Source organism: Stegostoma tigrinum, chromosome 10 (assembly GCF_030684315.1).
Source record: "Stegostoma tigrinum isolate sSteTig4 chromosome 10, sSteTig4.hap1, whole genome shotgun sequence".
In the NCBI taxonomy this organism is placed as follows: Eukaryota; Metazoa; Chordata; class Chondrichthyes; order Orectolobiformes; family Stegostomatidae; genus Stegostoma; species Stegostoma tigrinum.
This window is the reverse complement of record NC_081363.1, coordinates 66,729,868-66,753,377: the sequence shown is the minus strand read 5'-3', so window position 1 is coordinate 66,753,377 and position 23,510 is coordinate 66,729,868. Positions and strand designations below refer to the sequence as shown.

At 38.1% G+C, this 23,510-nt stretch overlaps 1 protein-coding gene across 1 annotated transcript in view; it reads right to left on the bottom strand.

Annotated features, from left to right (window-relative positions):
* Nucleotides 1-1,170: 1,170 nt before the first annotated feature.
* LOC125455628 (rho GTPase-activating protein 11A-like) overlaps nt 1,171-23,510 on the bottom strand; it is a 47,422-nt gene continuing 25,082 nt past the window's right edge. Inside the window, exons 8-13 of the mRNA XM_048537859.1 lie at nt 17,199-17,295; nt 11,990-12,087; nt 10,756-10,882; nt 8,502-8,607; nt 6,510-6,657; nt 1,171-3,684 (exon numbers count right to left, since the gene is read on the bottom strand). Coding sequence (XP_048393816.1) covers nt 1,988-3,684; nt 6,510-6,657; nt 8,502-8,607; nt 10,756-10,882; nt 11,990-12,087; nt 17,199-17,295 — 2,273 coding nt within the window. The 3' untranslated portion in view covers nt 1,171-1,987. The remainder of the gene's footprint in view (nt 3,685-6,509; nt 6,658-8,501; nt 8,608-10,755; nt 10,883-11,989; nt 12,088-17,198; nt 17,296-23,510) is intronic.

Genomic DNA, 23,510 nt, shown 5'->3' with positions numbered 1-23,510 from the left:
CCCCCCCCCCCCACCCCCAAAAAGTGTACTGCTTAATATGCATCCCATGTATCAACCTCACAGAGAATGTGGGATCCTGCTGTGGGCTTCCTACGTTGCTACAGTGATGACTAAAAAAAGTACTTTATTCACTGTAAAATGAGGCATGTCCTGAAAGATTCCATATTTTGGCAGACATTTCTTTAACACAAAGATCAAAAAGACCAATCTGATCTATCCTGGTACAGGCTTGTTTTCTGTTGAGGAGTAAATATTTTCCACATTTTTTTTGAGTGCTCTGGATCTATTTTCATATGATACGTGTACCAAAACAAAAAAAAAACTTCAACTGAAAACAGTGGCTCAGGATCAGCTCTTTGGATAAGACTATGAATATAAAAGAGCAGAGTTAGCCATATTTGGATTATCTTCTAATTCACTATGATTTGGGCAACATTGCCTGCAGCAAAGGCAGAAGCAAACTTCCATTTCATATCCAAACCAAACCCTACAGCTCCTAGTGTAAATGACCTTTATTGTACTTAATAAACCATACATTATACTATTTATTCACCCAAGGACAACACTGGGATTTTACGTGGGGTACCAGTGGCTTTGCATGGGTTGTCTTTTTTTTTAAATAAGCACATTCCCTCTGAAAATTCTAGATTAAGAGTGAAAACTGCATATACTTGAAACTGCTCATGATGGTTTAAAGGAAAGACTGTTTGGAATGATCCAAAGTGATGGTATGTATAACTCACATAATCGTTAGAAAGCAAGATTATTTATATATGATATGATTAATATCACACTAAGACAACCCAGACACTGCAATCACTACAAAAGGAGCAAACCAAAATCTCTCAATATGGCAAAGGAGAGCCATTTCAAAGGGGAAGTAAAGCCTGAATCTGTAATTTGCTGCCCATGTTTGTTAAATAGAAAATATTTATTAAGTATGTACAATGTTATAAATTGATAAATCTCAAATATTGATTCATAAGGAAGTTCCAACAGGATTTCCATTCTTCTGCCAGTTACACCCTTTCCTTTTTCATCTTACTCTAAGTTGTTTGCTCCAACATCCCACTTGATTGTACTCCAGACCAATACTTAAGTCAGGAGCAACATTTTTTTAAATAAATGCACTACAAACAGAAGGAATTGTTTATTTCAATTCTGCTCCACTCGAGTTATTGCTGTAAACATAGACTGGAATATTGTGAACAATTTCTTACCATTTATATTTATGCTCAGGTCAACTGACAATGATTTCATTGAAAAAGTTGCCATATTTAAGTCAAATGCAACAGGATTGTTGTACAAAGCTGAGATAGACAACTTACATAATAAAAGTACAGAGTACAGTTGAAGATTTGTTCATTTTAAAATATAAAATTACAGTACAATATACTGTATAAAAACCATAAAATAACTAAAAAGGTGCTTAATGGGAATCTCTGATAGGGGAAGATATTTCAATATACAGTGAGAAATCTTGTTAAATAGAATCAACACGATAAAATTAGCCCACATAGTCAACTTGCACTACACATGGACAGTCATGGGAAGCGGGTGTCATTTTACATTCCTTTTGATTGGAATTTAAATGTAATTTTAAATTCTCCCATCTTCAATTCTTCACTCAGTAATTTAAAAAATGAATTAAAAAATAATTAGAGTTAAGAAAGCTGCTGTTACAAGATATGACAAAGCTATTACTTGTCTAATATCACTCAAAGTAAGAGGACAGCTTTCTACACAGCTAACCTACACTTCAGCAAAGCACACAAATACACAGTAATAAAAACGCATAGGTACAAAAATTGTTCTTATACATTTGACAATAGTTACTTAATTTTTTAAAATCAAATTCCAGCATTCCAAGTAATTATAACCTGAATGTCAATGTTGAAGCCAACTTTAAGAGCTCAACTTGTGCAATTGGAAGCATAGAAACAGCAGCAAATGTTGATTGATAACAGAATAATCGTTTTCTACATGTTTATAGGTCTATAGGTTTAGTTGACAGCTTTCCTGATAACGGACACTTTGGTGAACCTTTGTAACGATGTCTTTCCTTTTCTGAAACTTTAAGCAACATGGAATTACAGATGGATTTCACTGGAGTTGCACAAGACATATTCTCAATAACTACACTACGCTTTGGCAGTACACCATCAATTTGATGGGTTCTTGACATTTTTCCATTAGTCAAATCCCCAAAAACTGACTGATTAATATTCTGATCAAAAGAATTCTTCTGTTGACTAGCTAAACGCTCATGTTTAAAAACTGCAGAATGCTGTGTTTGTCTTGCTGCTTTGGTTTTGCAAAATCCTTCAAAAGACAGATTATTTTGTTTAGTTTTCTTAATATTTGTACTTTGCACAAATGAAAATGAATTTGGATTGGATGGCAGAACACTTTCATGACTTACTGACTTAACCAATGGAGAGCCAGCTGCAATTTTACATGATCTGGTCCTAGTCGCTATCGATTTGTCATTTCCATACAATAACGAATTCATCCTTCTAACAGACTGTCGAACAGGGGTACGTTTGAATGTTATAGGTGATTGAACAGTTTGGCACTTTGGAGTTTGGTCATTTAATGAAAGACTGTTGAACCACTGAATATGTTCAATCACTTTGTGACGACCACATTCAGAGCTCTTCGTAACTTGTTCTGAAACCTTCCTCAAAGGAACATCCGAAGTAAGCATCTTTGAAGGGAATTCCAAAGCTGGAGTTCCATCTATAGATAGTATGTTGTCACCACTTTTAGTCAAAGTAGGTTCTAATTCATTTTGCAAGAGCAAAGACTGTTGTAATTCAGATGGATGAGAACGATCATCTAATGTGTCTGTAGAAATTGGCACAGTAAAGTTTTGCGCAGAACTATTTTCGTCTTGTTCTTTCAACATTTCATGATTCAATGGCACCTTATCAGGCTGTCCTCTGAATGAAAATATTGCAACAGATTTAAATAATGGCTGGGTTTTGTTTATCCTACTACTATCATCTAAAGGTAGAAGGTACTTGTTTTTGTCTTTTAGAACTGCAGTTTCACATGTGTCTTGCTGATCTAAATTATTAATGCAATTTAGATTACTGCTCCTGCCAAATGAGTTCATATCTGTTGAGCCAGGACCTATTTTGGCATTTTGAAATTTTGTTTCAGAAACTTGTTCAGCTGGCAATTCAGGGCATGAACAGTTTGGATCTGATACATCTCCGTAAGGGCTATTAGGCTTCTGAGGGTCAGCCACATCTTCAGTCTGCTGGAGAAGCAAGTCATTTTCACACAGGTTTTTCACATTGGAAAGTTTATGGTCTCCAGCAAATGAACACAGGTCACTTCCCAATTCAGAAAATCCCCTTTCAATATTCAACACAGTTTCTTCAGTGACAATGTTTGCATCTTCACTTTTAGGAGTTCTGCTCTTTTGGTTGTCACATTTGTGAACTGCACACTGGCTCCGTAAATCCCCTGGTATGGTGGGTGGTTTCCCAAAGACTAGTGCAGGTTCTGATTGAGAAGTTCTGGAATTTAGGTAACGCTCTAATGGGGCTCCCACATCCAGATGGCTACAAATTACTTGGGACTCTGTGGGACTGGAACCATCCCAAGACATTCGTTGGATATCTTTATTGCACGGAGTGAGAAGATTTTCTTCTGATTTACTTATGCACTTTGAGTCTGAAAGGAAACAAGAAGCGATTAGAAAACAATGTTAAATTAGATGCTCCAGCCTAGGGTGGAACGTGGAACAAATAGCAAAGAGAACATATAATCATAATGCAGAAGATGCAGCTCAACTATTTTCCAGTCAGGTACAATTAGCCACTTCTAAATGGCCTCCCGTACTGGAAGCACGGCATCATATTCAGCAGTGTCTTTTATTGTTTCTGCCTTTCTAAGTAAATGAATGATTGCACTCCACTAACTAGAAATGAAACTCAGCTAATTATGAAACCAGAAGGACCCTGTTTTGCTGATACAACATCGACTTTCCAAAAAATAAAAAGGAATTCCCCCACCCCATCTCAGAGGTATGCATCCTAGTGAGTCCAGTAAAAACATGTCTATTTTGCTTTTCCTTGTGGATAATCACCTATCATCCATTAAAAAGCATGGCAACTTCAGCCAAGCACCACATCTAAAACATCAAATAACAATTAAACTCTATTTTCTCCAAAGTGGAAGATAGCTGTTGATAAAAGCATTTTCATTTAATTTTTTTTTTTTTTTTTTACACATTACCATGCTGGGAGCAGAGATTTGAGGGGTGCTGTAAGACATGGAAACCTGAAAATCTGGGTTTTAACTCAATGCTCTCTTTCTGAAATCAACAGGCTTTCCAAACAGTCTGATTGAAAAGAATGACATCCATTCATGCGGAGAATATCCAGTAGGTCCCAATACCAGGCAAGGGGGCAGGGATATAATCTGACTGGAGGGGAACATAACTGAGGGGAATAATAAGGATGAAGCACTCCTCTTCCTCCTAACTTGCTCGGAGGTATTTGTCATCTCCCAAGACTGTCTTTATCTCCTGCCGCTACCAGGTTTATCAAGGGCTGGGAATAAACCTACAAAGCAGGTTAAATTAGAGGTTTCAAACATTATTAGTGTCCTCAAAATATCAATGTGTCTTCTAGGAGCTCATTGTCCACAATTAGCTAGTTGAAAGGGACAGCTAGTTATTTGGACATAAAATTGGCTCAAAGGTAGGAAACAAGAGGGTTGCGGCAGAGGGTCGCTTTTCGGACTCGAGGCATGTGACCAGCAGCGTGCCACAAGGATCAGTGCTGGGTCTACTGCTTTTTGTCATTCATATAAATTATTTGGATAGGAATATAGGAAGTATGGTTAGCAAATTTGCAGATTACATGAAAATTCGTGCTGCAGTGGACAGTGAAGGAGATTACGTTGGAGTACAACAGGATTTTGACTAGACAGGGTGATGGGCCAAGGAGTGGCAGATGAAGTTTAATTTAGATAAACATGAGGCGCTGCATTTTGGTAAGATAAATCACAGCAGGACTTAAACACTTAGGCTAAGATCCTGGGGTACGTTGCCAAGCAAAGAGACCTTGGAGTACAGATTCATAGTTCCTTGAAAAAGTGGAGTCGCAGGTAGACAAGGTAGTAAAGGCGGCATTTGGTTTGCTTGACTTTATGGTTCAGTGCATTGAGTGTAGAGTTGGGAGGTTACACTGCAGCTGTACAGGACATTGGTTAGTCCAGTTTTGGAATAATGCTCTCAGTTCTGGTCTCCTTGTTACAGGAAGGATGTTGTGAAATTTGAAAGGGTTCAGAAAAGATTTACAAAGGATGTTGCCTGGGAATGGAGGGTTTGCAGTATATGGAGAGGCTGAATAGGCTGGGGCTATTTTCCCTGGTGCTTTGGAGGCTGGGGGGAGACCTTACAGGGATTTATAAAATCTTGATGTGCATGGATAAGGTGAATAGACAAAGTCAATTCCCCAAGGTAGTGAAGTCCAAAATTAGACGGCATAGGTTTAAGATAAGAGGGGAAAGATATAGAAGGTACCCAAGGGAAAAATGTTTTCAAAGAGAGGGTGGTGCGTGTTTGGAATGAACTGCCTGAGGTGGTGTTGAAGGCTGGTACAATTACAACATTTAAAAGTCATATGAATAGGAAGGGTTTAAGAGGGATAGGGGCCAAATACTGGCAAATGGGACTAAATTAAGATATCTGGTCAGCATGGATGAGTTGGCTCAAATCGTCTGTTTCAATGATGTATGGCTCTGACTTTAAATCAGCTTCCTGATGCACTTAGGACTTTTACCCATTCAATCCCCACAACTATTCAACTCTACCTGCAAATGAATGTTAATATGGTCACTCCTCCCCAATGCCTCCAAATGTCAACATTCAGGTCTTGCAAATTCAGAATTTGCTACACATAAAATTCACCTTGTCACAAACGTGAACTGTATCTTTCCCAAACAGTAAAAAAGGTACAAATATGAAAAGTGGAATCAATTTTATGCTGCAAGTCTACACCTACTGGAAATAGCATTACAACATTTCAAACTCATTTTACTTGAGATTCCTGTGGAATAAACAGGCACCTAATTAGTCTGGGTTGAATTCAAATCCATCCTAAATCTCAATATAACAGCACTCAGAGTTGATACTGGTAAAGACTTCAGCCTTAAACTCCATTTACTTCAATACCCATCAGTTAACACAGATATGAACAGACTGAGAAATATCCTATTACTACTGAATCCTGGATAAAAGCTGAAGATTTTATAAATCTTTTGGCAATGAAAAAAGGTCCAACTCAACCAGCAACATATTTTCAGAAATAATAGAATTAAAAACTGAACAACAGAACTACAGATTTTTACAATAAGGAAAGCACTTGTAACATCATTTATTTTACAATTTCATATTTTAATTTTTGTACTTAGCATGCAACTTTCCTAAAACATGTCACGTTAGGTATGTGGGATGCATGAAATAAATGGCGAACTTGATTAGCATTTACCTCTTGTATCTTGGTGTTTTACAACTGGGGTTGATGGGAGATCTTCCGTTGAGAACCATCTGTAGTTGTGAACATCACATTGATTTGCAAGACGCCAACCAACGTTTTCTGATCCATTTGGAGCTGGGCCTCTGGACGATAAAGTATTCTGTGCAAAATTAAAATATTCATATAAAGTTTAATTTGAAACAATCTAATGAACACAAATAAAGTTAAGCAAGGAATATAACCAGTATACTGTCTGTAATTTCCATAAACAGAGTAATGGAACAGTCTGGGATAAAAACACAAATTCAATGAAAAGTTAAGTATACTTCTTTGGCCCAGATTCTGCAATGATAACAAAAGAACCTAGCAGTGCTTGGAGATATTAGGGAGTAAACTGGACAATAATTCCTGCATTCACACAAGTGCACTTAAGCACAGAAATGTGGGTATGGTCACTGATACTCCATTCCTGCAGTGTTTCAACAGTAACAGTCCTCACCAAAAGACTCAACATTAAGGTTCATGTATTGCGCATCTTTCAAGTACTTTCTAATTAGTTTCCCACTAAAGACACCATTGAACTTTATTCAGTCTTAAATGTACCCACCTTACTATTTGATTGTGGGATCATCAGTAATTACTTCCAAATAATAATCTGGCCCTGAAGGTTAAAATAATGCAGATTCTCATTCTTTCTGAAGGAATGGAGATTTTATTTTTTCACTTTGCTACTAATCTCTTACCTTTACCAATTTACTTTGTCTAATCTGTTTTCTGCTCGTGATTTAAACCCGATTGTATACCAGAAAGTATCAACCTGCAAACCTAAGAGAAGTATTCTTCCATTTGATTAGTTTAGGAGTCTCACTGTTTCTTTCGTGGTTCACGGACACCAGGAATCCACTGCAGCATCATACCCAAGATTAGATGCGAATTAGAGCAAATTGTGAGGGCAGACGTCATTAAGGTGAATGGCAGGAATTACTTCTCCACAGCCAGCCATGAAATCTGGGTTTATATGTGTAAGGCTGATCCTTTGCAACTTAAATCTTTTGTAGTTTTTAAAAACGAAAGAAAAAACTGACTTGTAACCTACCAATGTAAAAATGTGCTGATTGCCAATTTTCAGTGCTGACAAAGCAATTAATAAAACGAAAAAGCAAACATAAATGACTTCAAAAATATAAAGGTACAAGGTCCATTAGTACTTTGATGAGATTTTTTGCATAACAAAATTTTGAACTTTAACATGTCCAAACCTCCAGCAATCTCCGCTTACAATGTCTCCACACTAAGTTGCTCATTTTAAAGTATCAGACATTTGATTCAATTGTACAGTCTAGTCATTTTATATAAAATTTGCTTTAATATATAACCTGCACAATTCAAACAATGCATTCAGTTTACTTTTAGCCATTTATGTGCTTAGTCTTTACTAGGTCCCACCCACCTGTAATGTCCAAACAGAAGAGAAAAGATCCATATTAATTGTACTAAGGACATTTTCCCTAAACCAAAAATAATTAGAAAAATAGTTTGGCAACAAGAGATCCCCCATACATTAACTTCTGAGACCCAGTTGTCTTTTAGCTCCATATAAGGAAAAGCTATTCATTTGTCTTTCATGTACCTATTCCACATCACTATTAACCTTTAACTTACAAACTTGAGGCCTAGAAGTGTAACTAAATTAGACTACTACAACTAGATCAAGAGTCCCAAATATAACAATTTCAACTGAACAATCCATTTACTTACAGGAGTACACAATCTCAACTCTAAAGCAAAGCATTACACCAAGAACCCTTGGAACTAAGAGGAACACAACTTAGGTTTTTCATTTGACGAGTCAATTCTCAATGTCCCCCACCGCCCCCAATCCCGAACAATATCTCTAATCTGGATGAGAGAATACACACATTTATGACACATGAAACATTTGAATTAAAGACAAAAATAAGACCAGTAGAAGAACTTTACGTGATTGGAAAAGCATAAACTTACAAAGTCTTTGTTTTTTCCAAGGCTAAACCTTAAACGCAAGGACTTGCGGACCATTTCTTTTCGGCTAAGCTTGGGAGAAAAACAACTAGCTTTTCCAGATTCCATTCTACAAAAGAAATGAATTGATTGTTTTTGGACTTTTAATCAACATGTGAAATAATTATTCCAAGTCTTTTATTGTCAACAGTTGTCTCGTTTTTCACCAGCTTTTCACCAGTAACATGTCCACTCCTCACAAAGCTGCAAACTACTTCCTCCTACTAGTTTATGTGAAAGAGCATACTAAAACCTGATACTTTCTTCACATCAGGTATACCCATGCACAATTCTAATAAAATCTACAAGATAGCACTCAGGATTAGAAACTACAGTTGATTTGTATCCCCTCTTTCCAGTCCAGGGAAATCAGCATAATGAGTGGTGTTATTACTGACCAGTTGAAATGGGTAGAGAGAAATTTGGTAACCTCGTGGTAACATGGCTAAGATCCATTCTCAGTGGCTTAAAATCTCATTAGGGAAAAAGCGTCTTTAAATATGCACGAGAAGGAAAACTAAAATCTTTCAAGGTGCAAACACTAGCGGACATAAATTGCAGGTGCCACTAAGTGCAGCATAACTAATTCAATAAAGTAAACCTTTAAGATGGCAATGACCAGAGATAGTAGGAACTGCAGATGCTGGAGAATCTGAGATAACAAGGTGTACAGCTGCTATGTTCTTCCAGCTCTACACCTTGTTAACTTAAAAAAGGACCAATTGTATCAGTGGGAAACTTGGTACTATTTTTTGATTCAAAACAATTCCCAAGCTATAATCAAAACAAGAAATATTAAAAGCGTCTGTGATGATTTATCTCATTTAGGTAAACATAAGGGATCTATTAATAATTGTACTCACCTTGGCTTTAATGTTAAAAAATGTCTCAAGTCACCTTGCGATAGACAAAACCCAACTGCCTAAAAACAGTGATTTTTAAACCTATCAAAGAGATAGATTTTGAGGAAGTTTTTCCTTCAATGCGTGCTTAGACATTGTATTGAATGCTCAGATCTATAGGTTACAAAGGCAGAGTCTTTTACATTTACATTTCATTTCCTACATTAAGTTCCACTTAATGTAGGAAATGAAATGTAAAACAGAACTTTGGACAAGTTAAAGCATACAGACCACAAGAGATGGGCAGCCAGAAAGGAGGCCCTTGTATTGGTCAAGTGTGGAAATGAATGAGATGTGGAAAAAGGTAGTGCGCAAATTTGAAGGTGGAGTGTGTGGCGAAGGTCATGAAAACTTGGCCCTGGATCATTAAGACATCAAGATTGTAACTGGCCTAATGCAACCTGAGACAGTGGCCAGGGAAGAGGGTGGAATTCAAGGACTGGCCTAGTTAGGAGCTGACCACATTGCTGTGGGTCCAGAGTCACATGTAGGCCTGAGTCTGTAAGGATGCCAGATTTCCTTCCCTAAAATACGCAAGTGCACCAAATGGGCTTGTATGATAAGCAACAATGGTTATGCGGTTGCTATCAGGCCATCCTTTTATTCGTTTTTTTTAAACGAAGAAACTGGATGCAAATTTCACCACACTTAGACCATTAACCTGGAAATTCTGGTTATTAGCTAGTGACATTCCCACCACGCCATTCTCTTCTCCTGAAACAAAAAATCTGAGAATAACAACATAGAGTCTATATTATCTACTAATATGTAAAATTTTAGTCTAAGATAAGAGACAAAGTATTACAAGTAGGCTTGATTCAGCATAAATCACTAAGTTGCAGACACTTAAATCTTGTGTAATTATATTTCTTCTTCAAATTATGGCCAGAAATTGATTTTTCTTTTGCCCATTTATAATGCCAAAGTGAAGATGAGTGCAGAGTACAAAATCTCAAATTAGTGGATAGAAAATCAGGGATGCAGGTACACAATTACTCAAGCAGGACCTTCTGCAAGGGTAATGATTGAACGGTTATGTTGCAAACATTTTTGCAAAATTGTGTGTATATTTCTCTACTGATTGCAAATGCATGTGCCAAACACAGAACAACACTATTTATTGTTTCCTTACATTTTAAAACCACTTTTTTTTCCAGCATTCTAGGAATAAACCAGTCATGCATTGGTCAGTAAAAATCATATTGGCAGTTAAACGTACATTTTACTTGTTACCAGGATAAAAAGACATTAATAGCTATTAATAATTCACAAAACATCAAGTAAACAAAGGCAAATACAATAATTTGTGAAATTACCTCTCCATCTTATTTTCTAGCCGTTTACTTTTCCGTCGATTTATTGATGCAGTTGACTGAAGCATAACACTTCCAGCAGAGAGGGATAGCGGACCCTGCAATGACTCTAGAGACACTTGAGGGCTACCTTCAAAAATAGAATGTATTGTGTAATTAACTAAGCAAATAAAAATTAATCACAAATTCATTCTTACTAAATCTACTACCTCTTCAGAAATTTTAGTAAAGTCTAAAAAAACACAAGTGGTTAAAGACCAAAAAGACTAGAATGGTGGGTACGATGATTAGATAGGGGGAATATAAAAATTAACACATAATGGTGAATCAATCTTTGATAACAGAATTCCATAATTTAGCCATTAGTTCTAATCAGAGATCACAAAGCAAAATGCATCTCTAAATAGTTTCTTCGCTTCATGACAATTTTCCACATATAAACATGGCACAATTGTAGATGCTAGCTAACTTACGTTCACATCCAAAACAAAGTACTCCGGTTCTTCTTTTAGCAAAAAAAACTATGCTAAGGTTTATACCTCAAAAAAAACTTTTAAATCAAATTTCCAGACTCAAGACTTATTTTTAATAAGTTACAGTGGATGATGACAGGATGTTGCTTGGTAACAGAGAAAATGCTATGAAAATGGATATAAAAACAAACTGCTGGGTACTCAGGAGTCTAGCAGCATTTATAGGAACAGAAACAGATTTAGCATGTCAAGTTGTGACCTTTCATCAAAATTGGTTTCTCCTAGCAAAGGTTGCCAAACCTGCTGAATATTTCCAGCATTTTCTGTTTTCCAGTAGCCACAGTGTATTGCTTTGGAAAAATGTGGGGTATGTAGCAAATTGATGCCACAATTAAACAAATTTAAATTAGATCTTTAGAAGATTGCTTATAAAGCTATCATTCCTAATGGTGTTAAGATCATCTCTACTAGTATATGGAAACTGATAACATGAAGAAGAATAATTTGTAGTTGTACAGCAGCTTGAATGCAATGAGCGAGAGACAGAGAAAAAGACTACAGGCAAAGTTGGACAACTGAAATTAGGGGTGCTCAAGCTGCCAGAATTCATATTCAATTATTCCCTGCAAATGAAGGGTTAAAAAAAACTATGTTCATATTGCAGCATTTTTCCCTAAAAAGTAAGGCCTCACATTAGATCACCAGGGGTGAAGTGCAGAAGCACGCTTTCTATTTTAAAAAAAAAGTGAAGGCCTTATTCATACCATCATTCTTCTTGACATCATGTGAAGATGGCGTGGAATTCTGACTGAGAAAACCGCTGGGCAACAGCTCCAAAGCTATATTGTGTCTTATTGAACGCCTGTGAGGAATAACATTTTTTTCAATTTATGTGCATTTTAGAAAACGTTTAACTTTAACAGCAAAACAAAATATCCCAGTGACCGTAACTGGAAATCAACAAAATGGTAAAAGTGCTAGTATGACAAGGTACTTGCAAAATTGTTTTCCCTATCCTACAAATTTGAAGTAAATATGTTTTGATTAAGCTTTAATTCTGAGAAGTTCAGCTCCTTTTCTTGGGGATTATTCAGCTTCAGGGAGACAATTCTGTTCAAACTGAACTGTTGCATGATTAGGTAGACTAGACAAATCTTCACAGATGCAGTCACTGGAAATTCGTAATCAAGCAAACAGCTGTACTGCTGCAACGAGATCTACATTCAAATTGTGCTAAATGATACTAGTGATAGAACATAGAACATAGAACAGTACAGCACAGAACAGGCCCTTCAACCCACAATGTTGTGCCGACCATTGATCCTCATGTATGCACCCTCAAATTTCTGAGACCATATGCATGTCCAGCAGTCTCTTAAATGACCCCAATGACTTTGCTTCCACAACTGCTGCTGGCAACGCATTCCATGCTCTCACAACTCTCTGTGTAAAGAACCTGCCTCTGACATCCCCTCTATATTTTCCTCCAACCAGCTTAAAACGATGACCCCTCGTGTTAGCCATTTCTGCCCTGGGAAATAGTCTCTGGCTATCAACTCTACCTATGCCTCTCATTATCTTGTACAACTCAATTAGGTCCCCTCTCCTCCTCCTTTTCTCCAATGAAAAAAGTCCGAGCTCAGTCAACCTCTCTTCATAAGATAAGCCCTCCAGTCCAGGCAGCATCCTGGTAAACCTCCTCTGAACCCTCTCCAAAGCATCCACATCTTTCCTATAATAGGGCGACCAGAACTGGACGCAGTATTCCAAGTGCGGTCTAACCAAAGTTTTATAGAGCTGCAACAAGATCTCACGACTCTTAAACTCAATCCCCCTCCTAATGAAAGCCAAAACACCATATGCTTTCTTAACAACCCTGTCCATTTGGGTGACCATTTTAAGGGATCTATGTATCTGCACACCAAGATCCCTCTGTTCCTCCACACTGCCAAGAATCCTATCCTTAATCCTGTACTCAGCTTTCAAAATCAACCTTCCAAAATGCATCACCTCGCATTTATCCAGGTTGAACTCCATCTGCCACCTCTCAGCCCATCTCTGCATCCTGTCAATGTCCCGCTGCAGCCTACAACAGCCCTCTATACTGTCAACGACACCTCCAACCTTCGTGTCGTCTGCAAACTTACTGACCCATCCTTCAATCCCCTCATCCAAGTCATTAATAAAAATTACCAACAGTAGAGGCCCAAGGACAGAGCCTTGTGGAACACCACTCACCACTCTCTTCCAGGCAGAATATTTTCCTTCTACTACCACTCGCTGCCTTCTGTTGGCCAGCCAATTCCTGTTTCCAGGTCCTGTTCTTCTTTCTTACGTTCTGCCATATATATGCAGAACTATATTTGAAATTACAATTTGACACCTGCCTGCTGCACATCACATATAAAGACATCCTGAGGCATCCCAAAACTCAATCTGTTCACCAGTTCCAATTCAAACCATTAGGAAATCAACCTCTGAATGTAGGGTACGGGTTTCCTGAACAAGCATAAACTCTTCCCTTTTCTACATACCACCAAGCAAATAGCAGACAATTAGGTTTAAAGTGTAAAGGGTTTTCGGTTTTGGTTGGGCAAATCAGGGCGGAACTTATACACTTAATGGTAAGGTCCTCAGCAGTGTCGCCAAACAAACTTGGGGTGCAGGTTCAGAGTTTCGTGAACGTGGTGCTGCAGGTAGTGAAGAAGGAGTTTAATATGCTTGCTTTTGTTGGTCACAGCACTAAATATAGAAGTTGGGAAGTCACGTTGCAGCTACAAAGGACATGGGTTCGGCCATTTTCGGAATACTGCATTCAATTCAGGTTTCCTTGCTATTGGAAAGTTGTCGTGAAACTTGGAAGGGTTCAGAAAAGATTTACAAGAACATTGCCAGGGTTGGACGGTTTGACTGTGGGGAGAGGCTGCTTTCTCTGAAGTACCTGCTTCAAAATCTTCCCAGCCCCAGCCTCATCTCATGTCCAGCCCGACTGATCCAGACTGATCACAAGGTAACAATGTGACCATCTCTGAATGGCACTTCTCACAAGACATTCGAAAAAAGTCACTAAGCCACATAATTTCTTTTTCTGGCAATAGGAGTTTTAAATGCAACAAATTACAAAGAATTAATGAAAAGAAAAGCATGCTGCCGTTCGACTCTTCAGAAACATGACAAATCCCAAATTTCCAGTTAAATCTTGGTAAAAATGGAGTGATGAAAGTCATCTGCACACAACAGGGTGGCTGATTTTCTAAATAAATTCAACAAGGGTCTTTGGACAGCACCTTTAAAACCACAACCACTACCATCAGACAAAGGCAACTCAAAGTTCTCCAAGTGACTTGCCTTTCTGACTTGGAAACATTGTCATTCCTTCAATGTCATTAAGTCATATCGCTGCCCATTAGCATTGTTGAGATATCTACAGCAAGTAGACTGCAGCAGGTCAAGAAGGAAGCTCATAAAGGGTAACTAGGATGGACAATAAATGCAGGATCAGTTAGTGATTCTTACGCAAGATGAATTTTAAGGAGGCAATACAATTGGGGTAGTTTGAGGTACTGTGTATTGGTCATGACACTATAGAATTGACGTGCATATTTAGATTAAAGGGAGCCCTTGTCCATAATACATGTTTATCAATTGAGTTAAGCACAGTTGAAAGTAGAGATAAATAGGCACTCAAAACTGTTCTTAAACTGGATGGAGGTGATCTCAGACAGCAAGATCTTCATTTTTGGCATTTGATTCTTCAAATATCTATTTTATGAACTCAAGTTTGTTAATATCATGACTATTTTTGAGATAACAGTAGTCTAAGTAATGGGCCCTAAATTAAAGAAACAAATTGGTTTTTCCTACAGGGTCCAATATTTGAGTATTTTTGCTTAGTATTTTGACAAAGCCCTGTTAGAGAAATAAATTACACAGAATGGAATCTTACAGTCAAGAACGCAACTTAATTGGGTGATGTGGTGGCTAGCCAGAAATCCACTGCTTTCCTACCTCTGACAGTAAATACCACCTTATTAGCCCACCTTATTGGACCTATGCCTTCCCGCCCACTTCACTTTCATTAACAAAACCTACAGACAAACCAATGGTACACCCATGGGACCTCCGATATCAGGGTTCTTAGCAGAGGCAGTAATGCAGAGACTCGAACAAACAGCTCTGCCAATCATCCAACCCAAACTTTGGGTCTGCTACGTGGATGACACCTTTGTCATCACTAAACAAAACAAATTAGAGGAAACATTCAAGATCATCAATAATATCATTACTGGCATAACATTCACAAAAGAGGAGGAAAACAACAACAAACTGCCATTCCTAGATGTCACAGTAGAGCGAACTGTCAATGGGGAACTTCAAACCAGCGTCTACAGGAAAACACCACAAATGGACCAAATACTGAACTACAGGAGCAACCATCCCAACACCCACAGACGAAGCTACATTAGAACATTATTCCACCGAGCCACCACACACTGCAGCACAAAGGAACTACGAAGAGCAGAAGAAAATCACCTATACAGCGTATTCAAAAAGAACGGGTACCCAATGAACACAGTCCACCGATTTCTCAGCAACAAACCAAAAGAAACAGACAAAACGGGCTCAGAAACCATAACCACTCTCCCCTGCATCAAAGACATTTCCGAAATGACTGCCAGACTACTCGGACCACTTGGCATCAGGGTAGCCCACAAACCCACCAATACACTAAAACAGTAGCTAATGAACTTAAAAGACCCTAAACAGACAACAAATAAAACGAACGTCATCTACAAAATGCCTTGCTAAAACTGTGACAAACACTACATTGGACAAACAGGCAGAAAGCTAGCCACCAGGATACATGAACATCAACTAGCCACAAAACGACATGACCCACTATCACTAGTATCCTTACATACAGATGAGGAAGGACACCACTTTGTTTGGGACAACACATCCATCCTAGGACAAGCCAAACAGAGACACACATGAGAATTCCGGGAGGCATGGCATTCCAACCGGAACTCCATGAACAAGCACATTGGCTCCAAATCAATCTACCATCCTCCTGAGAAAAAGAACAGGAAATGACATCACCAACCCAAGAAAACCTAAACAGATAAATGGAAAACGGGCCATAACACCAGCGCTTCATCAGAGGCTCACTGATGATGTTACCTAGAATGGTGACGAAACGTCTGAAAGCTAACCTTCCAGCTCAGCGAGCAAACTCACATCCACTAAGGGACATTAGTGGACAAGATTTCCTTTTACAATAATTGACAGTCATCACCATAACATTAGGTCATGATCTGCTTTGTCTTGATTCAAACCTACCTCCCGAGAACATCTGCCTGAGGTTCTAGAATACTAGCGCAATGAGTTTGCCACCAAGCCACAGCCTTGGCAATTAATGACTATTTAAGGGCATATTCCAACCTGTGCTGCAATTACTTAATTCATGCAGGATAAGAAAAGAGAATAGACTCTTCTGACAAACGAGTGCAGGCAGATGGTCAGTTGAAAGATCCCTCAATCTGCATTAACACATGCATGATTTAGAGCTGAATGAGTGGCTTGAAAGCTACGTCCACGCCCTTTTTCCTGAAACCCCACCTTTCTTTCCAAATGACTTAAGCCAAGAAACAGCTTAAATCTCAGATGGTCAGATGTCCTCCCAGCACAGTCACATGATAGTGCAGCTAAGCACAAAAGCTGTAAGCAACTTATTTCCTGGCAACTTTCTCTGGGTAGGATTTTGACTTTCAACAACTTGATTTGGGAGCAAGTCCTGGTACTGACCACCAACTACATGACTGAACGAACCTATGATGGCCTTTGAAAAATTCAGCTTGGGTTTCTCATCAACTTTTCAGCAAACTCCATCTTTCAAGACAATAAGCAAAATTGGACGACTCTGGTCCTAGACTCAGAATCACCTTAGCAAGTACAGTGAATAGGAAAACATACCGTTTTTTGTTTGAAAACCCAAGACTCTGAGAAGAATCTGCCATTATTTTCCGTTTCCATGTTGGAGTCCTCATTATTGGAGTACCTGAAGATGTTCCTAATCAAGTTTTAAAGAATGATATTGTTATTTATTATGTAAACACAAAAATGAAATGGTTGTATATGGAAAAATCATGTTGGGAGACTATCCAAAGTACACTCCAATTGTCAATTTAAAATATTTATTAATATAACTAATCAGATTTGTCTTAATTAGAAACCAACCAAATTAAGTGCTACCAGCTCCAAAATACCAAGATAGGAAAGGCATTCAAAAAGCTCCACATAACATTACAGAGGCCCATATGCCTATGATACAACTCACTGATTTCACAAATTGCCTCAGCATTAAGTAGGCTATAGAATGTAATTGATTTTCATAAGCTAAAAGTTAGACATTCAGTATAAATTCCAGTAGAGAAAGAAAAAAATATATTAGACACTACCCCACATAGCCTCCCTTATATTTAATATTTCAGGTATACCATTTACAACATTTGCAGTAACAAGGAGTAGAGCTTGCTGAACACAGCAGGCCAAGCAGCAGAGGAGCAGGAAAGCTGATGTTTTGGGCCTAGACCCTTCTTCAGAAACCTATAATACCTGTGGATTTTATGAATGAATCCAAGAAAAATATCCATGTCACAATGCCTTCTGATCAGCTAATTCCATATTCGCTTTAAGCCAAAGGATGTATGTAAATTTAAAAGAATTGAGAGGTCAAACCAAAAAGCCCATCACTTTTGATTATTGACGACGACGACGACAACAACAACGGAGACAACTGCTACATGATCATCTCACCATTAAATACACAAAAGTATAAATACCATCACACCATAGCTTCAACAATAAAGCACAAGACAGGCTTAGTGAACTAGATAACACAGTGTGGAACTGGAAGAACACAGCTGGTCAGGCAGCATCAGAGGAGCAGGTAAATTGATGTTTCGGGTCAGGACCCTTCAGAAATGGGCCCATTTCTGAAGGGCCCTGACTCGAAATATCAATTTTCCTGCTCCTCTGATGCTGCCTGGCCTACTGTGTTTCTCTAGCTCCACACTTATCTCTGACTCTAGCATCTGCAGGTCTTACCATCTCTAAAGGTAATGGATAACAGGAAACAGTAGAAACAATGCATTTACAAGAACACAAACTTCACTATTCTCAAGCAGTCAACTTTCAAGATAAAACTAAAATTGGTCTGAATGTCCAACTACTTTAGATTCACTGTTATATATTTTGGAGAATCCTTGTGATTTGAATCCTTGTGTGAAGCACATACAAAATACTTGAGAAGTGTTTCTTTTTAATTTCTCCATTTGAATGCACTCTGCCTCTGCTTAAATGATTCTCTTTATCTAGATTTTATTTTTTTAAAAAAATCAAAATTTGTTCAGATATTTGATGACACCTCAAGCAGGTGGGATTGAGACAAGAGCTTCTGGCACAGACATAGGGGCAGTTACAAGGCCGAACAATGGGCAGTATTTATATCTTTAGTGGAAGAAATAAAATGAATCCTCCTGTACTTCAGTACTGTCAAGGATGATTAGCATTTGTGGTTAAATATTGGCCATTACTTCTGCGTTATCCAAAGATGGAAATTTGAGCATTTGCTCTTCTAAAACTATTATTTTATTTGTCTTCAGCACTTCTCTTAACAGTACCACGTTAAACTCAGTGCTCCAATATAGTTTGTGTGCAAAATCCAATTAGATTCTACTGCTTTGTCAGTTATACAGTCTACTATGTATGTGGATCTGGCTGTACCTACCAGGACCTTAACATTTTGTAGATAACACTATTGATTCAGGGTTATTTATAAATTGGTCTGTTTAACATCAAACACTATATTTATTAAGGTCCAAAATCCTGACTAATTTGAAATTCATTTATAGATTTACCTAATCATTAATTTTTCAGACGCATCAGATGCTCCCCACAGTGAATCACTAGGAGGTTCTTCTCTGCAACAGTTTTGTTACCATGTTGCAAGATTTTTGCCAGCGTCTATAAAATTTTCCTGGGTTGTTGTTTTCTGCTCTTCCTTTTTGAAATAAGTCGTGTTCCTGGAATTAAAACAGTTTTCTGATGGCCTTATATAGTAATTCATAGGTTTCCTGGCTTTTTTCTGAGGCTTCCACCTTAATAAATGCACACATAGCATTTGAATTTTGAGCAAAAATTGAACGAATCGTAATCACTTGCATGTCAGAGAGAGAATGATCCCACATTATGCAGAAAATCTTTTGGATTCCTGCCATAAGCTAACTAATTAGACGCGTAGCTCTGCAAACCACACTAAGGTGGTTGTCAGTTTGCAATTCAACTGATCGGGAAAAAGTATTTTGTTAATCATAGCCTGACTTCTCCCACACGTCCTGTTACTAGACAAAATTTTCTGCCCGTGTGCAATGCTGCAAAATTCACTCACATACATGCACATTCCTCATTACTGAATTCTTCTCCATTGCCAGTTAGGAATTTAGCTGGTAATCTGAATCCTGTTCCTATCCATCTTTCATTATCTTGCCAATAAGCTTTTTGCCTTTACTATAAATTGCCGTGGATAAACTACATCTAGATGCTATGTTCACAAAATGTAAAAGAAAAAATATTTTTCCCCGTTTCTCCCATATCTTAAGGTTCACTGCTACTGTTTCATTAAAATCTCAAGCCAAACAAGTCTTACTACTAGTTGAGATAGTGTTCTCCTGTACTTAAAGATAAAAATTTAATTCTAAAATTTTAAATATTGCTCTTAGGCGTTAGGGATTACAATATTGTCCCAACTATGTAAACTGCAAATCCACTGATCTTCCAAAGATGAATCACTTTGTCGTGCTCATCTATAACTTAAATTGGGCCTCTTCATTGAAGGTTTACTTAACAGTAAAAGGTACTTCACTAGATACTATATCTTAACCTTTGAAATGATTTATATCTTTAAAGATTCTTGCAAAGATTTATAGTTTAGGTTGTGGATGAGGTTGTTGGCTTGTTGGCCAAGCTGGCTGGTTATCGTACAGAGGCTTCATTACCATACTATGTATCACCAGTGAGGCCTCCAATTAATTGAAGTTGTTCTGCTCCACTTGGTATTTATATGATCTGGTCTGCTAAGTTGGGTAGTGTCATTTCCAGTTCGGTTCTGCACAGTTTTGTATATGGGGTCTAATTCCACATTTGTTGATTGCATTACGGGTTGAAAACCAGGCCTCTAGGAATTCCTGTGCATGTCTGCGGTTGGCTTGACGTAGGATTGTCACGTCATCCCAGTTAAATCGATGGCCTTCATTGGCTGAGTGCACCGAGATGAGGGAAAGTTCGTCGTGTCATTTTGCTGCTAGCTGATGCTAGTGTATTCTGATGGCTAGTTTCCTTCAGTCTGGCCGATGCAATGACCGCAATAGACATTACAAAGTATTTTGTAAACTACATTGATCCTGCATATCATGGGTATGGGGTCTGTGGACCTGAGAGTGTTTGTCATAGTGTGGCCGTGGGTGTGTGCGCTATCATGATTCCTAACGGTCAAAGGAGTCTTGTTGTCAGTTCTGATATGTTCTTAATAGAGGGTATTGCGGCCAGTGCATTAAGCATACCGTATCCTCTTGGCTTTGTCTATCTAGTAGGCACCTACTAACAATGGTGATGCCAACATCATCCGCAGATGCCTACTAGGTATAATGCCAAGAGGACACCGTACACTCTAATATGTTAGGAATCATGATAGCGCACACACCCACACTATGACAAACACTCTCAGGTCCACAGACCCCATACCCATGATATGCAGGATCAATGTAGTTTACAAAATACTTTGCAATGACCGCAATAGACATTACAATCGGCCAGACTGAAGGAAACTAGCCATCAGAATACACTAGCATCAGCTAGCAGCAAAATGACACGACGAACTTTCCCTCATCTCGGTGCACTCAGCCAATGAAGGCCATCGATAGCCACAGTACTCAAGATCAAGAATACATTAGAACTGACAACAAGACTCCTTTGACCACTAGGAATCATGGCAGCAGACTGGATCACATAAATACCAAGTGGCGCAGAACAACACATCACTTCATCGGAGGGCACATTGATGACGTTACCTAGCATGGTGACAAAACGTCTGTGCGATAATCAGTCAGCTCAGCAAGCAAACGCAACAACCTCATGATTTATACCTTCTACACCACACAGAATTATTATTCTTTTTAGTGACAACATGTTGTCACCACAGAATCTAAAATGGGAACCGTCACTCTCTGCGTAAGACAGACTAAAGCAACGTCAAATTATCTACGTTACGGTTTATTCAGTCCACTCCATGTGCCGTGGACGTACATACGTTATCTAGAATCATTCAACTGAGCCATTGTGCTACTACGGCACACATTATCTTCTGATCACCAATGCAATTCCTTCTGTTTTGTCAACGCATATTCCTCTCCTTCCATACTTTCCACATAAAGTATCATCTGGATAATTCATTTGCCTGATGTTATGCTGAGTCATAACTGAAGTAGCTATGAACTACCCCTTGGATATTATTGTAGTTTGTTGTTCTTCCATAATTTCCTAATTCCTGATGTCTTTCAGTGCTGTCACAAGGTTTCTATTCCCCTTATTTATGATGCTTCTTTCATACAGAAATTTGGGCCCCATATATGAAAAGCCTTGGAATATTGTTCGCATACCTGCTCTTAACTTTTATTGTCATTGTTGAAAAGCCCCTGTGGCCTAAAAGCATTCAGAAATTAAAAACTTTCCCAAACGCTCTTGGAGCTTCAGACAGCTGATCTAGAAGCCAGTATCTTTCCTTAAATCTAACTTGTTTTAGGAACAAGACTGGATCCATGTTTGATGTCCTTGCATAATTCAACAAACTGAAGTCAAGTACAGATGTCAAAGTAAAATTGCAGCAATCTCACACAATTTACATCTACAACGGATTCTTTTACGGAAATATCATCCAGTTTTTTGAAATTTGTCAAAAGCAGCCCAAGCCTCCGAGGCATTCAAAAGTCAGCCTTTGCATAACTTTTATCCGCAAAGATTAAGAGCATGTCCAATGCTTCTTCATTATCCAGCTGTTTGGTTTCCAATTCCAAAAATGTTTTGCAGCTGATCTTGATTCTAGTGATAAGCAAAAGTGCCAGGACCATTCTTATTTTTCTCTTCAATAAAGCTGTAATCCACGTCTATACAGTGATTTTATCCTTCCTTTGGTCAGAAAGTTCAGTTTTGTAAGATAGCAGTGGAAAATAATACCCTGACATCTTAAACCTAGTTTCAGTAATCTTTCTCCAAAAGACTTTCTGGTTATCACCTTCTCAAAAATCAAAAACTGACGCCAATTCATATCTTCAATCCGACAGTAAATCTTAGTCCCTCTTTTTCACATTTAGTAGCAAAAGGCAGCTGCCTAATGTTAAATAATCCTTCAGCCTATATGCAAAGCGCATAGAAGGACCAAAATACTTTGGAGGAGCTTTATTGCTTCGCACAAAGCCTACTTCACCATTCACATACTCTGTCCCATCTTCTGGCTGGGTGTTTATATTTTCCTAAAAGCAACCTGTTCAGAAATGTTATGACACACCTCTGGAACAGGATGGGGCTTGAACCCAGGCCTCCTGGTTCAGGGACTCTACTTCTGCACTGCAAAAGGGCCCTTTGGCTGGCTGTTTATATACATTTTAACACAATTAAGTAATTCATTCCAGACACCAGTTTTCCTCATTACCTCTAATCCTAGATATGTAGCATCTTTTTAAACAGAATTACATATCAATAGTATACATGATCAGAGATTTCATTTTAAATTACATTTGTAATAGACCACACAAAAAACACAACTTTCCCTATGATTACATTTAGATAGCTGTTTTGACAAAGAGGTTTTTACCAGTAAATCAAGACCCGTGATTGTTAAGATATCTATATTTATTTCAGATAACTATCAAGGACAAGATTGCAAAAGTCACTAATTAAAGAATTAACTCATTTTTTGCACATTACAAAATAAAAACACTTCCTCAATTGTGTCTTTGCCATGCCCGAACAACTGGATTAAAAGAGCTCACATTATTTGAAAAAAAGCAACAGTAATCTCAGTGTCTGGACTAATAGTTATTTCTCAATCCACGGAATAAGCATTTTCTTGTCATTTATAAAGTTCCTGGTGGTGGAAGCTTGCAGTGCACAGCTTGGTGCAATATATGAAATGTGCCCGTCAATGACTACATTTCTACAAAACATTTAGTG